This window comes from Heptranchias perlo, unplaced genomic scaffold (genome assembly GCF_035084215.1).
Source record: "Heptranchias perlo isolate sHepPer1 unplaced genomic scaffold, sHepPer1.hap1 HAP1_SCAFFOLD_1216, whole genome shotgun sequence".
Taxonomy (NCBI): domain Eukaryota; kingdom Metazoa; phylum Chordata; class Chondrichthyes; order Hexanchiformes; family Hexanchidae; genus Heptranchias; species Heptranchias perlo.
This window is the reverse complement of record NW_027138447.1, coordinates 1-13475: the sequence shown is the minus strand read 5'-3', so window position 1 is coordinate 13475 and position 13475 is coordinate 1. Positions and strand designations below refer to the sequence as shown.

General features: G+C 53.5%; 1 protein-coding gene across 1 annotated transcript in view; it reads left to right on the top strand.

Annotated features, from left to right (window-relative positions):
* LOC137308131 (receptor-type tyrosine-protein phosphatase kappa-like) overlaps positions 1-9841 on the top strand; it is a gene marked incomplete at its 3' end in the record, with an annotated part of 28055 nt that extends 18214 nt beyond the window's left edge. Inside the window, exons 4-8 of the mRNA XM_067977030.1 lie at positions 4428-4464; positions 7844-7941; positions 8512-8640; positions 9217-9368; positions 9706-9841. Of these exons, the coding sequence (XP_067833131.1) occupies positions 4428-4464; positions 7844-7941; positions 8512-8640; positions 9217-9368; positions 9706-9841 (552 nt within the window). The remainder of the gene's footprint in view (positions 1-4427; positions 4465-7843; positions 7942-8511; positions 8641-9216; positions 9369-9705) is intronic.
* Between the last annotated feature and the right edge of the window lie 3634 nt (positions 9842-13475).

Here is a 13475-nt window from a genome sequence, read left to right as displayed (position 1 = left end):
CTCCTTCTTAAATATATTCAGTGACTTGGCCTCCACAGCCTTCTGTGGTAGAGAATTCCACAGGTTCACCACCCTCTGAGTGAAGAAATTTCTCCTCATCTCAGTCCTAAATGTCCTACCCTGTATCCTGAGACTGTGACCCCTCGTTCTGGACCCCCCCCAGCCAGGGGAAACATCCTCTCTGAATCCAGTCTGTCTAGCCCTGTCAGAATTTTATATATTTCAATGAGATCCCCTCTCATTCTTCTAAACTCGAGTGAATACAGGCCGAGTCGACCCAATCTCTCCTCATACAACAGTCCTGCCATCCCAGGAATCAGTCTGGTGAACCTTCGCTGCACTCCCTCTATGGCAAGTATATCCTTTCTTAGGTAAGGAGACCAAAACTGCTCACAATACTGTCGGGTGTTTCGGATCGTGTGAGGGTTGTCCAGCCTTGCTGCTCACAACCAAACTCACTTATTTCGGGTCGAAGGTCTGAGCTCACCCTTCGGAATCACACTGAAGGGTGATGGGTAATGCAATCGAGACAGGTTTCAGATTTTGAACAGTGTTTAATGTGAACAGCAAATCTCAATATGGTCAAACCGCTATAGGACTCGGAACAAATAGTGACTTCCCCTTGGACTTGTTAAACTAGGCCCCTCCGTGTTCCCTCACTCACGGCTGTTATCTCCCAACACCACACTGCTGAGGTTTGGTCAGGACCTGCAGAGGGAACTCTCCACACGGCCGTGAGTTGAGGATTCTGCAGACTGCGGTTGATATTCACACCCTGCTGACATTGGCTGCCGGGTCGTGTCTTCTACGATCAGAGTCCTTGGGGCCGTACCCGTTCCTTGGGGCATGAGACTTCCTTCAGTCCTGGTTGGAGAGAGAACGGCCTGCTCCGATCTTCTGATGTTGTAGAGCTGTGTGGCTGGTGTCCCTTTGACACCCACTGTTCGACCCTCCACTATTCGACCCTCCACTGTTCGACCCTCCACTGTTCGACCCTCCTCTGTTCGACCCTCCTCTGTTCGACCCCTCCTCTGTTCGACCCTCCTCTGTTCGACCCCTCCTCTGTTCGACCCCTCCTCTGTTCGACCCTCCTCTGTTCGACCCCTCCTCTGTTCGACCCCTCCTCTGTTCGACCCTCCTCTGTTTGATCCCTCCTCTGTTCAACCCTTCCACTGTTCGACCCTCCACTGTTCGACCCTCCACTGTTCGACCCTCCACTGTTCGACCCTCCTCTGTTCGACCCTCCTCTGTTCGACCCCTCCTCTGTTCGACCCCTCCTCTGTTCGACCCTCCTCTGTTCGACCCCTCCTCTGTTCGACCCCTCCTCTGTTCGACCCTCCTCTGTTTGATCCCTCCTCTGTTCAACCCTTCCACTGTTCGACCCTCCACTGTTCGACCCTCCACTGTTCGACCCTCCACTGTTCGACCCTCCACTGTTCGACCCCTCCACTGTTCGACCCCTCCACTGTTTGATCCCTCCACTGTTCGACCCTCCACTGTTCGACCCTCCACTGTTCGACCCTCCACTGTTCGACCCTCCACTGATCGACCCTCCACTGTTCGACCCCTCCACTGTTCGACCCCTCCACTGTTCGACCCCTCCACTGTTTGATCCCTCCACTGTTCGACCCTCCACTGTTCGACCCTTCCACTGTTCGACCCTCCACTATTCGACCCTCCACTGTTCGACCCCTCCACTGTTCGACCCCTCCACTGTTCGACCCTCCACTGTTCGACCCTCCACTGTTCGACCCTCCACTGTTCGACCCTCCACTGATCGACCCTCCACTGTTCGACCCCTCCACTGTTCGACCTCTCCACTGTTCGACCCTCCACTGTTCGACCCTTCCACTGTTCGACCCTCCACTGTTCGACCCTCCACTGTTCGACCCTCCTCGTTCCTGAGCCTGTCACAGTTATAGTGTTTCTGTCTGATCTGGTCAGACGGTGCTGAATGCTGCGATTGCTCCCTGGAGAGAGAGCTTTGTTTGACTGTATTATTATTCTCCAGCTCCCATCTCGCTGGTCCTGGGGGACAGTGGGAACTGTCAACTGTATGAGGTGGGAGCTGTTTTCAGATGGGTTCTGTTGTCGCGACTGATTGACTTAATTCTATCAACCGAGGGATTTCATTGTGTCCTGAGCCAACTTGGAGCCAGTGATGGTGTTCCGCACTGTCTCTGTCGAGTGGGGTGGGTTTTAGTTCGAAACCTTGTCTGGGAACTGTGTTTTAAACAGAGTCCTTTTCACAGTCATTATCACAAAACTGGGGTTTTCCCCTGGTGAATAAAATCTTGGATTAAAAATGATAATCCCACAATACTCCAGGTGTGGTCTCACCAAGGCCCTGTATAACTGCAGTAAGACATCCTTGCTCCTGTACTCAAATCCTCTTGCAATGAAGGCCAACATACCATTCACCTTCCTAACTGCTTGCTGCACCTGCATGTTTGCTTTCAGTGACTGGTGTACAAGGACACCCAGGTCCCTTTGTACATTCACATTTATCCACATTATACTGCATCTGCCGTGTTCTTGCCCACTCACTCAACTTGTCTAAATTGCCTTGAAGCCTCTTTGCATCCTCCTCACAATTCACGATCCCACCTAGTTTTGTGTCGTCAGCAAACTTGAAAATATTACATTTGGTTCCCTCATCCAAATCATTGATATATATTGTGAATAGCTGGGGCCCAAGCACTGATCCCTGCGGTACCCCACTAGTCACTGCCTGCCACCCCGAAAAAAAACATTTATTCCTACTCTCTGTTTCCCGTCTGTTAACCAATTCTCAATCCATGCCAGTATATTCCCCTCAATCCCATGTGCTTTAATTTTGCACACTAACCTCTTGTGTGGGACTTTATCAAAGGCCTTCTGAAAATCCAAATAAACCACATCCACTGGTTCTCCCTTATCTATTCTACCAGTTACATCTTCAAAAAACTCCAGTAGGTTTGTCAAACACTATTTCCCTTTCATAAATCCATGTTGACTTTGTCTAATCCCGTTGATATTTTCTAAGTGTCCTGATATCACATCCTTTATAATGGACTGAAGCATTTTCCCTGCTACTGATGTTAGGCTAACCGGTCTGTAGTTCTCTGTTTTCTCTCTCCCTCCTATTTTAAATAGTGGGGTTACATTTGCCACCCTCCAATCTGCAGGAACTGTTCCAGAGTCTATAGAATTTTGGAAGATGACAACTAATGCATCCACTATTTCCATGGCTACCTCTTTTAATACTCTGGGATGCAGATTATCAGGCCCTGGGGATTTATCGGCTTTCAGTCCCATTAATTTCTCCAGAACTATTTTTTTACTAATACTAATTTCCTTTAATTCCTCCTTCTCACTAGTCCCTTGGTTCCCTAGCATTTCTGGGAAGTTATTTGTGTCCTCTTCCGTGAAGACAGAACCAAAGTATTTGTTTAATTGCCCTGCCATTTCCCTGATCCCCATTATAAATTCTCCCGTTTCTGACTGTAAGAGACCTACATTTGTCTTCACTAATCTTTTTCTTTTTACATACTTGTAGAAGCTTTTACAGTCCACTTTTATGTTCCTTGCTAGTTTACTCTCATACTCTGTTTTTCCCCTTCTAATCAATCTCTTGGTCCTTTTTTGCTGAATTCTAAACTGCTCCCAATCCTCAGGTTTGCTACTTTTTCTGGCAACTTTATATGACTCCTCTTTGGATCTAATACTATCCTTAATTTCTTTTGTTAGCCATGGTTGGGCCGCTTTTCCTTTTGTGTTTTTGCGCCAGAAAGGAATTTATAATTGTTGCAATTCATGCATTCGTTCCTTAAATGTTAGCCATTGCCTATCCATCGTCATGCCTTTTAATGAAGCATTAGATTTAGGACCCTAGTTTCGGATTGGACTCCTTCACTTTCCATCTTAATGAAGAATTCTATCATGTTATGGTCACTCTTCCCTAAAGGACCCTACACAACAAGATTATTAATTAACCCCTTCTCATTGCACAATACCCAATCTATGATCGCCTGTTCCCTGGTTGGCTCCTCAACATACTGGTCTAAAAAGCCATCTCGTACACACTCCAGGAATTCATCCTCCACAGTATTATTGCTAATTTGCTTTGGCCAGTCTATATGTAGATTAAAGTCACCCATGATTACTGTAATACCCTTGTTACATGCTTCTCTGATTTCCTGGGTCACTAGGTTTCCTTTGCTGAGGTGGATTGTCAGTGTTTGGGAGGATGGGCGAATTTAGCCCAAGCATCACTGGCCAGAGACGGGGTGAGGGCTGGAGCTGGAGACAGGCCCAAATATCGAATGAGTTACTGGGCAGCAAGTGAGAATCAGGAGGAAAGGGGGCAGGGAGCAGGGAGCAGTGCACCAACAGTTGTGAACACAGTCCCACCATCTCGGTCCTAACTCACCTTTCGTTTATTACAGGGTTACAGGAAGCCAAACTATTACATCGCGACACAAGGTAGGTCAGTGTGTGGAGAGGTTACCGGGAAATGGGAGCAGGCTTGTAACTCAGCCCCCTGCTCGCTGCAACTTGTTAAAGGGGCCTCATCACGAGGATAAGACCGTTCCTGGTAGATCAGTGTCTGTCACATTACTTTAATTACACAGGAACATCTCACTGACCAGCTTCACCTGAAGGCTCCCTGACCCTCGACCCCCACGGTCCCTGACCCTCGACCCCCACGGTCCCTGACCCTCGGCCCCCACGGTCCCTGACCCTCGACCCCCACGGTCCCTGACCCTCGACCCCCACGGTCATAGAGTCATGGAGTTATACAGCACGGATCGAGGCCCTTCGGCCCATCGTGTCCGCGCCGGCCATCAGCCCTGTCTACTCTAATCCCATATTCCAGCATTTGGTCCGTAGCCTTGTATGCTATGGCATTTCAAGTGCTCATCCAAATGCTTCTTGAATGTTGTGAGGGTTCCTGCCTCCACAACCCTCTCAGGCAGTGAGTTCCAGACTCCAACCACCCTCTGGGTGAAAAAGTTCTTTCTCAAATCCCCTCTAAACCTCCCGCCTTTTACCTTGAATCTATGTCCCCTTGTTATAGAACCCTCAACGAAGGGAAAAAGCTCCTTAGTATCCATCCTATCTGTGCCCCTCATAATTTTGTACACCTCAATCATGTCCCCCCTCAGCCTCCTCTGCTCCAAGGAAAACAAACCCAATCTTCCCAGTCTCTCTTCATAGCTGAAGCGCTCCAGCCCTGGTAACATCCTGGTGAATCTCCTCTGCACCCTCTCCAAAGCGATCACATCCTTCCTGTAGTGTGGCGACCAGAACTGCACACAGTACTCCAGCTGTGGCCTAACCAGTGTTTTATACAGCTCCATCATAACCTCCTTGCTCTTATATTTTATGCCTCAGCTAATAAAGGCAAGTATCCCATATGCCTTCTTTACCACCTTATCTACCTGTTCCGCCGCCTTCAGGGATCTGTGAACTTGCACACCAAGATCCCTCTGACCCTCTGTCTTGCCTAGGGTCCTCCCATTCATTGTGTATTCCCTTGCCTTGTTAGTCCCTCCAAAGTGCATCACCTCGCACTTTTCCGGGTTAAATTCCATTTGCCACTGTTCCGCCCATCTGACCAACCCATCTATATCGTCCTGCAGACTGAGGCTATCCTCCTCGCTATTTACCACCCTACCAATCTTTGTATCATCAGCGAACTTACTGATCATACCTTTTACATTCATATCCAAGTCATTAATGTAGACCACAAACAGCAAGGGACCCAGCACCGATCCCTGTGGTACCCCACTGGCCACAGGCTTCCAGTCACAAAAACAACCTTCGACCATCACCCTCTGCCTTCTGCCACTAAGCCAGTTTTGTATCCAAAGTGCCAAGGCACCCTGGACTCCATGGGCTCGTACCTTCTTGACCAGTCTCCTGTGGGGGACTTTATCGAAGGCCTTACTGAAATCCATGTATACCACATCCACTGCGTTACCCTCATCCACACGCCTAGTCACCCCCTCAAAAAATTCAATCAAATTAGTCAGACATGATCTTCCCTTGACAAAGCCATGTTGACTATCCCTGATTAATCCTTGCTTCTCCAAGTGGAGACTAATTTTGTCCTTCAGAATTTTTTCCAATAATTTTCCTACCACTGATGTTAGGCTCACTGGCCTGTAGTTCCCCGGTTTTTCCCTACTCCCCTTCTTGAATAATGGTACTACATTAGCGGTTCTCCAGTCCTCTGGCACATCCCCTGTGGCCAGAGAGGTTCTGAATATATGTGCCAGAGCCCCCGCAATCTTCTCCTTTGCCTCACACAGTAGCCTGGGATACATTTCGTCCGGGCCTGGGGATTTATCCATTTTTAGGCCTGCTAAAACCGCCAATACCTCCTCCCGCTCGATGTTAATATGTTCGAGTATATCACAGTCCCCCTGCCGTATTTCTATGTCTACATCGTCCTTCTCCATAGTGAAAACAGATGCAAAAAATTCATTTAGAACCCCTCCTACATCTGCCGGCTCCACACACAGATTGCCATTTTTGTCCCTAATGGGCCCTATTTTTTCCCCAGTTATCCTCTTACCCTTAATATACTTATAAAACATCTTAGGATTTTCCTTTATTTTGCTCGCCAGTGTTATTTCATGGCCCCTCCTTGATCTCCTAATTTCTTTTTTAAGTATCCCCCTGCACTTTTTGTACTCCTCTAGGGCTTCCTCCGTCTTTAGCCTTTTGTATCTGCCAAAAGCCCTCCTTTTTTTCCTAATCCATTCTCGTATATCCCCTGACATCCAAGGTTCCCTGGAGTTCTTGGAACCACCCTTGACCTTTACGGGAACATGTTGCCATTGTATGGTCTCAATCTCCCTTCTGAAAGACTCCCATTGCTCCGATGCGGATTTTCCTACAAGCAGCTGATCCCAGTCCATTTTGGCCAGATCCTGCCTTATCCTATTAAAATCGGCCTTCCCCCAATTTAGAACCTTTATTTCCGGCCCCTCCCTGTCCTTTTCCATGACCACCTTAAATCTCACCGAATTATGGTCACTGTCACCAAAGTGCTCACCTACTAGCACTTCTTCCACTTGGCCGGCCACATTCCCTAGAATTAGGTCCAGTACCGCCCCCTCTCTTGTAGGACTTTCTACATGCTGGCTCAAAAAGCTCTCCTGGATGCACGTTAAGAATTTTGTACCCTCTAAGCCTTTTACTCTCTGAGTATCCCAGTTAATATTGGGGAAGTTGAAATCCCCCACTATTATTACCCTATTATTTGCACAATTTTCTGAGATTTGCCTACATATCTGTTCCTCTATCTCCCCCTGACTGTTTGGGGGCCTATAGTACACTCCCATCAAAGTGCTTGCCCCCTTTTTGTTTTTAAGCTCCACCCATATGGCCTCATTAGAGGAACCTGCTAATATATCATCCCTCCTTATGGCAGTAATTGATTCTTTAATTAATATTGCGACCCCCCCTCCTCTTATACCTCCCCCTCCGTCTCGCCTGAAGATTCTGTACCCCGGAATATTGAGCTGCCAGTCTTTTCCCTCCCTCAACCATGTCTCTGTGACAGCAACAATATCATACTCCCATGTGTTTATCAACACCTTCAGTTCATCCACCTTATTCGCAAGACTCCTGACCCTCGGCCCCCACGGCCCCTGACCCTCGGCCCCCACGGCCCCTGACCCTCGGCCCCCACAGCCCCTGACCCTCGGCCCCCACGGCCCCTGACCCTACTTTGATTCACAGTGTCTGGGTTCCAGCCTCGGTTAATTCTCTCCCGACGTCAGTTATTGAAGTTTCTGGAACAATCGGTGGCAGAAATTTATTGATGGATTTTCTCTGATTGTTGCTCCAGGCCCCCTGGTTGAAACCATCGCTGATTTTTGGCAAATGATCTGGCAGGAAAACTCCTCCATCATCGTCATGTTAACCAACCTCACCGAGCAGGACAAGGTGAGTGACCCGAACCTAACCTGGCCCCGCCCCTAACCCCGCCCGGCCCCCGCCCCCCCGGCCCCGCCTCCGGCCCCCGGCCCCCCAAACCCCGCCCCTCTCCTGACCCCCAAACTCCGCCCCTCTCCTGACCCCCCAAACCCCGCCCCTCTCCTGACCCCCCAAACCCCGCCCCTCTCCTGACCCCCCAAACACCACCCCTCTCCTGACCCCCCAAACCCCGCCCCTCTCCTGACCCCCCAAACCCCGCCCCTCTACTGACCCCCCCAAACCCCGCCCCTCTCCTGACCCCCCAAACCCCGCCCCTCTCCTGACCCCCCAAACCCCGCCCCTCTCCTGACCCCCCAAACCCCGCCCCTCTCCTGACCCCCCCAAACCCCGCCCCTCTCCTGACCCCCCCAAACCCCGCCCCTCTCCTGACCCCCCCAAACCCCGCCCCTCTCCTGACCCCCCCAAACCCCACCCCTCTCCGCCCCACCCTGTACCCAGTGTCCTCTATCCCCGAGGTCTGTTGATTGGTTGATATTGAGAGCTGTGAGTGATTGACTGGTCAGTGCCGTCTCCTCTCAGTCCAAGTGTGAGCAGTATTGGCCCGAGCAGATTCCCAGTCAAACCTACGGAGAATTCACCGTCACCTTCACCGGCCTGGAGCCCCAGTCAACAAAGCAACTGATCATCCGCGACTTCCTGCTGCATAAGGTCAGTGAGCGGGGGTCAAGGAGGGGGGAGGGTCTGGGGTCTCGGTGAGGGGGGAGGGTCCAGGGTCTCAATGAGGGGGGTCTCGGTGAGGGGGGGAGGGTCCGGGATCTCGGTGAGGGGGGGAGGGTCTGGGGTCTCGGTGAGGGGGGGAGGGTCAAGGTTCTCAATGAGGGGGGTCTCGGTGAGGGGGGAGGGTCTGGGGTCTTGGTGAGGGGGGGGGGGTCCGGGGTCTCAATGAGGGGGGTCTCGGTGAGGGGGGGAGGGTCCGGGATCTCGGTGAGGGGGGGAGGGTCTGGGGTCTCAGTGAGGGGGTGAGGGTCCGGGGTCTCGGTGAGGGGGGGAGGGTCAAGGTTCTCAATGAGGGGGGTCTCGGTGAGGGGGGAGGGTCTGGGGTCTCGGTGAGGGGGGAGGGTCCGGGGTCTCAATGAGGGGGGTCTCGGTGAGGGTCCAGGATCTCGGTGAGGGGGAGGAGGGTCCGGGGTCTCGGTGAGGGGGGAGGGTCCGGGGTCTCGGTGAGGGGGGAGGGTCCAGGGGTCTCAGCTCTGTTTGATGTCTGACCTCTCCGTTCTCTCTCAGGGTGGTTCAGACAGGCCCCGGACGGTGAGGCAGTTCCACTACCGGGATTGGCCGGATCATGGGGTTCCCCGCCATCAAATCGCAATTTACCGACTCATCAAACGCATCAACCAATCCAGTCGTCACACCGGGCCCATTGTCATCCACTGCAGGTAATGGAGATCCGCCCCTGGATTGGGGGGAAATCCCCACACCCTGCCTCCTGACATGCGGTGAGACGGTGTGACAGTGCGGTGAGACGGTGTGACAGTGCGGTGAGACGGTGTGACAGTGCGGTGAGACGGTGTGACAGTGTGGTGAGACGGTGTGACAGTGCGGTGTGACTGTGTGGTGTGACAGTGCGGTGAGACGGTGTTACGGTGTGACTGTGTGACAGTGCGGTGTGACAATGTGACAGTGCGGTGTGACGGTGTGACGGTGTGACAGTGCGGTGTGACGGTGTGACAATGTGACAGTGCGGTGTGACCTTGAGCTCTGATCTCTCCACAGTGCGGGTGTGGGCCGGACGGGAACGTTCATCGCGATCGACTACCTGCTGACGATGGCGGAGGAGGAGGGGAAAGTGGATGTCTTCCAGTGTGTGGAGAATATGAGGAGAAAGCGAGCGAACATGGTGCAGACCAAGGTGAGAGAGGCCCAGAGCCTGGAGCCCCAGTGAGTCCCAGGCAGAGGGGAGAGAGGCCCAGAGCCTGGAGCCCCAGTGAGTCCCAGGCTGAGGGGAGAGAGGCCCAGAGCCTGGAGCCCCAGTGAGTCCCAGGCTGAGGGGAGAGAGTCCCAGAGCCTGGAGCCCCAGTGAGTCCGCACATTCATTACAAGATTCCCTGGCTTATTGAACCTAATCCATGCGGAAAACCAATTTGTTAAATGACTTCCTGATAACCTCATTCAGCTGTTCTCACCAATTTGCCCCAATCGTGCATCCCACCTTTGCCCTTTGCCCTTTGCCCTTTACCTTCTGCCCGACACTGCTTCTTCGACAGCACCTCCCAAACCCGCGACCTCTACCACCTAGAAGGACAAGAGCAGCAGGCACATGGGAACAACACCACCTGCACGTTCCCCTCCAAGTCACACACCATCCCGACTTGGAAATATATCGCTGTTCCTTCATCGTCGCTGGGTCAAAATCCTGGAACTCCCTTCCTAACAGCACTGTGGGAGAACCGTCACCACACGGACTGCAGCGGTTCAAGAAGGCGGCTCACCACCACCTTCTCAAGGGCAATTAGGGATGGGCAATAAATGCCGGCCTCGCCAGCGACGCCCACGTCCCGTGAACGAATAAAAAAACAACAGTCCCGCCCCTGATGCCCGGTCTCACGCGGCCTCTCCCCGGGTCTCACGCGGCCTCTCCCTGGTCTCTCGCGGCCTTTCCCCGGTCCGTCGCGGCCTCTCCCCCGGTCTCACGGCCGGGCCTCTCCCTGGTCTCTCGCGGCCTTTCCCCGGTCCGTCGCGGCCTCTCCCCGGTCTCACGCAGCCTCTCCCCAGTCTCACGCGGTCTCACGCGGCCTCTCCCCGGTCTCACGCGGTCTCACGCGGTCTCTCCCCGGTCTCACGCGGTCTCTCGCGGCCTCTCCCCGGTCTCACGCGGTCTCTCCCCGGTCTCACGCGGTCTCTCTCCGGTCTAACGCGGTCTCTCTCCGTACAGGATCAGTATCTGTTTGATTTATAACCTGCTTGTGGAAGCTCTGACCTTTGGTGATACAGCGATCTCAGTGAGGAGGTTTCGAGATGTATGAGGTGCATGGAGCAAAATGACGAGCAGACCCCCACCAATGGATACAAGAAGGAGTTTGAGGTACCGGCTGTCTGCTTTCCTGTCCAGACTTCCTGTAGTTTCCATGGCAGTATGTGTGTTTCACTTAGAATGTAAGAGGGTCTGTCTTGTGGGAGACCAGGTTCCTACGGCCACTCCTGGTCCTGGTCTGAGGGACACTTGTACGGACCTTATGATCAATGCTCCAGGTTCCTTCTGATGGGTGACTGTGAGCAGAGTGTGGGGTGTTGCAGGCCCAGTACAGAGTCACGAGGGTACTGACAGGACACACACTGAGCAGCTCGGACTCCCCCAACCTTTCCATAAATATCACCAAGAGATTGGGTCTTGCACATTTACTGGTGGGCGTTTAGGGCCAGAAAAAAAAGGGACACGGGTTTGGCAAAGAATTTATTGCCCAGTTGTTTGTTCGGATATTGAGACTTACTGTGTCTGTATCCTGACCCTCCGCCCGTCACCCCTCCGCCTGACTTTAAAGCCCCTCTCACACCCATGGCACTGAGCGAGGCACCTTTGAAAGAGTGGGAAGATCGGGGGGGAGAGGGGAAGATCGGGGGGGAGAGGGGAAGATCGGGGGGGAGAGGGGGGAAGATCGGGGGGGGGGAGAGGGGAAGATCGGTGCGGGGGGGGAGAGGGGAAAGATCGGTGCGGGGGGGAGAGGGGAAGATCGGGGGGGGGAGAGGGGGAAGATCGGGGGGGAGAGGGGAAGACGGGGGGGAGAGGGGAAGATCGGGGGGGAAGAGGGAAGATCGGGGGGGGAAGAGGGGAAGATCGGGGGGGAGAGGGGAAGATCGGGGGGAGAGGGGAAAGATCGGGGGGGGGGGGGGGGGGGGGAGAGGGGGGGGGGAAGATCGGGGGGGAGAGGGGAAGATCGGGGGGGAGAGGAGAAGATCGGGGGGGGGGAGAGGGGAAGATTGGTGCGGGGGGGGGGGAGAGGGGGAGAGGGGAAGGTGGGGGGGGGAGAGGGGAAGATTGGGGGGGAGAGGGGAAGATCAGTGGGGAGAGGGGATGATCGGGGGGGGGGGAGAGGGGGAGAGGGGAAGATCAGGGGGGGAGAGGGGAAGATCAGGGGGAGAGGGGACGATCGGGGGAGAGGGAGATCGGGGGGGAGATCGGGGGGGGGGGGGGAGGGGACGATCGGGGGGGGAGGGGGAGATCGGGGGGAGTGGGGGAGATCGGGGGGGAGGGGGAGATCGGGGGGAGTGGAGGAGATCGGGGAGTGGGGGAGATCGGGGGAGGGTGAGATCAGGGGAGGGGGGAGATCGGGGTGAGTGGGGGAGATTGGGGGGGAGAGGGACATCGGTGGGACAATCGGGGGGGGGGGGTGTGAAGAGGGGGGGAGATTGGAGAGGGAGACATTAGACGTCGGAGCAGGGTGGAAAGGTCGGTTGATTTTGTGTTTTCACTTCCTGCAATGGTTCTTGATGTAATTTATTTCTTTTTCTTGTTCCCTGATCGGCCCCTTCGAATCAGAAACTGTGGGCAAGCCGCCCAAATGAGTTAACAATTGTTCGAAATCACTTCCTCTGTCCCGGGTAACGAGCCTTAATTACCTCACTGAGCCACATTTGGCTCTTTAACGGTCATCCTGTCGGCTTTAATTACCGGCCCCGGACTTCTGGTCTCTGGTCGCCCGTGCGCACACAGGGTGGGGTCCCTGGGAAACTCGGAAGTCGGTGGGTTGGAGCCGGCTTCCGAACGCGAGCGGGATTTCCGGGATTATCGGAACTCCTCCCGCCCCCAATGTACCCGCAATTGCCCCTAAAATTGAGCCCTCAATGTCAAAGAACACAGATATACTTTCAGAGTTGCTGGACAGGACACGTGAAATAGTTCACCGCATAGTTAGTGAAACCACCCCCACAGGATCCCCTGGAGAAACAACCCCCACAGGATCCCTGGAGAAACCACCCCCACAGGATCCCTGGAGAAAATATCCCTACTGGATCCCTGGAGAAATAGTCGTACTGGAACCCTGGAGAAACAGTACCTACAGGATCCCAATGGAAATAACCCCCACAGGGATCCCTAGTGAAACTGTCCCTGCAGGATCCCTAGTGAAACAGTTCTACAGGATCCCTAGTGAAACAGTCCCTGCAGGATCCCTAGTGAAACAGTTCTACAGGATCCCTAGTGAAACAGTTCTACAGGATCCCTAGTGAGGACAGTTCTACAGGATCCCTAGTGAAACTGTCCCTGCAGGATCCCTAGTGAGGACTGTCCCTGCAGGATCCCTAGTGAAACAGTCCCTGCAGGATCCCTAGTGAAACAGTTCTACAGGATCCCTAGTGAAACAGTCCCTGCAGGATCCCTAGTGAAACAGTCCCTGCAGGATCCCTAGTGAAACAGTTCTACAGGATTCCTAGTGAGACTGTCCCTGCAGGATCCCTAGTGAAACAGTCCCTGCAGGATCCCTAGTGAAACAGTCCCTGCAGGATCCCTAGTGAAACAGTTCTACAGGATTCCTAGTGAGACTGTCCCA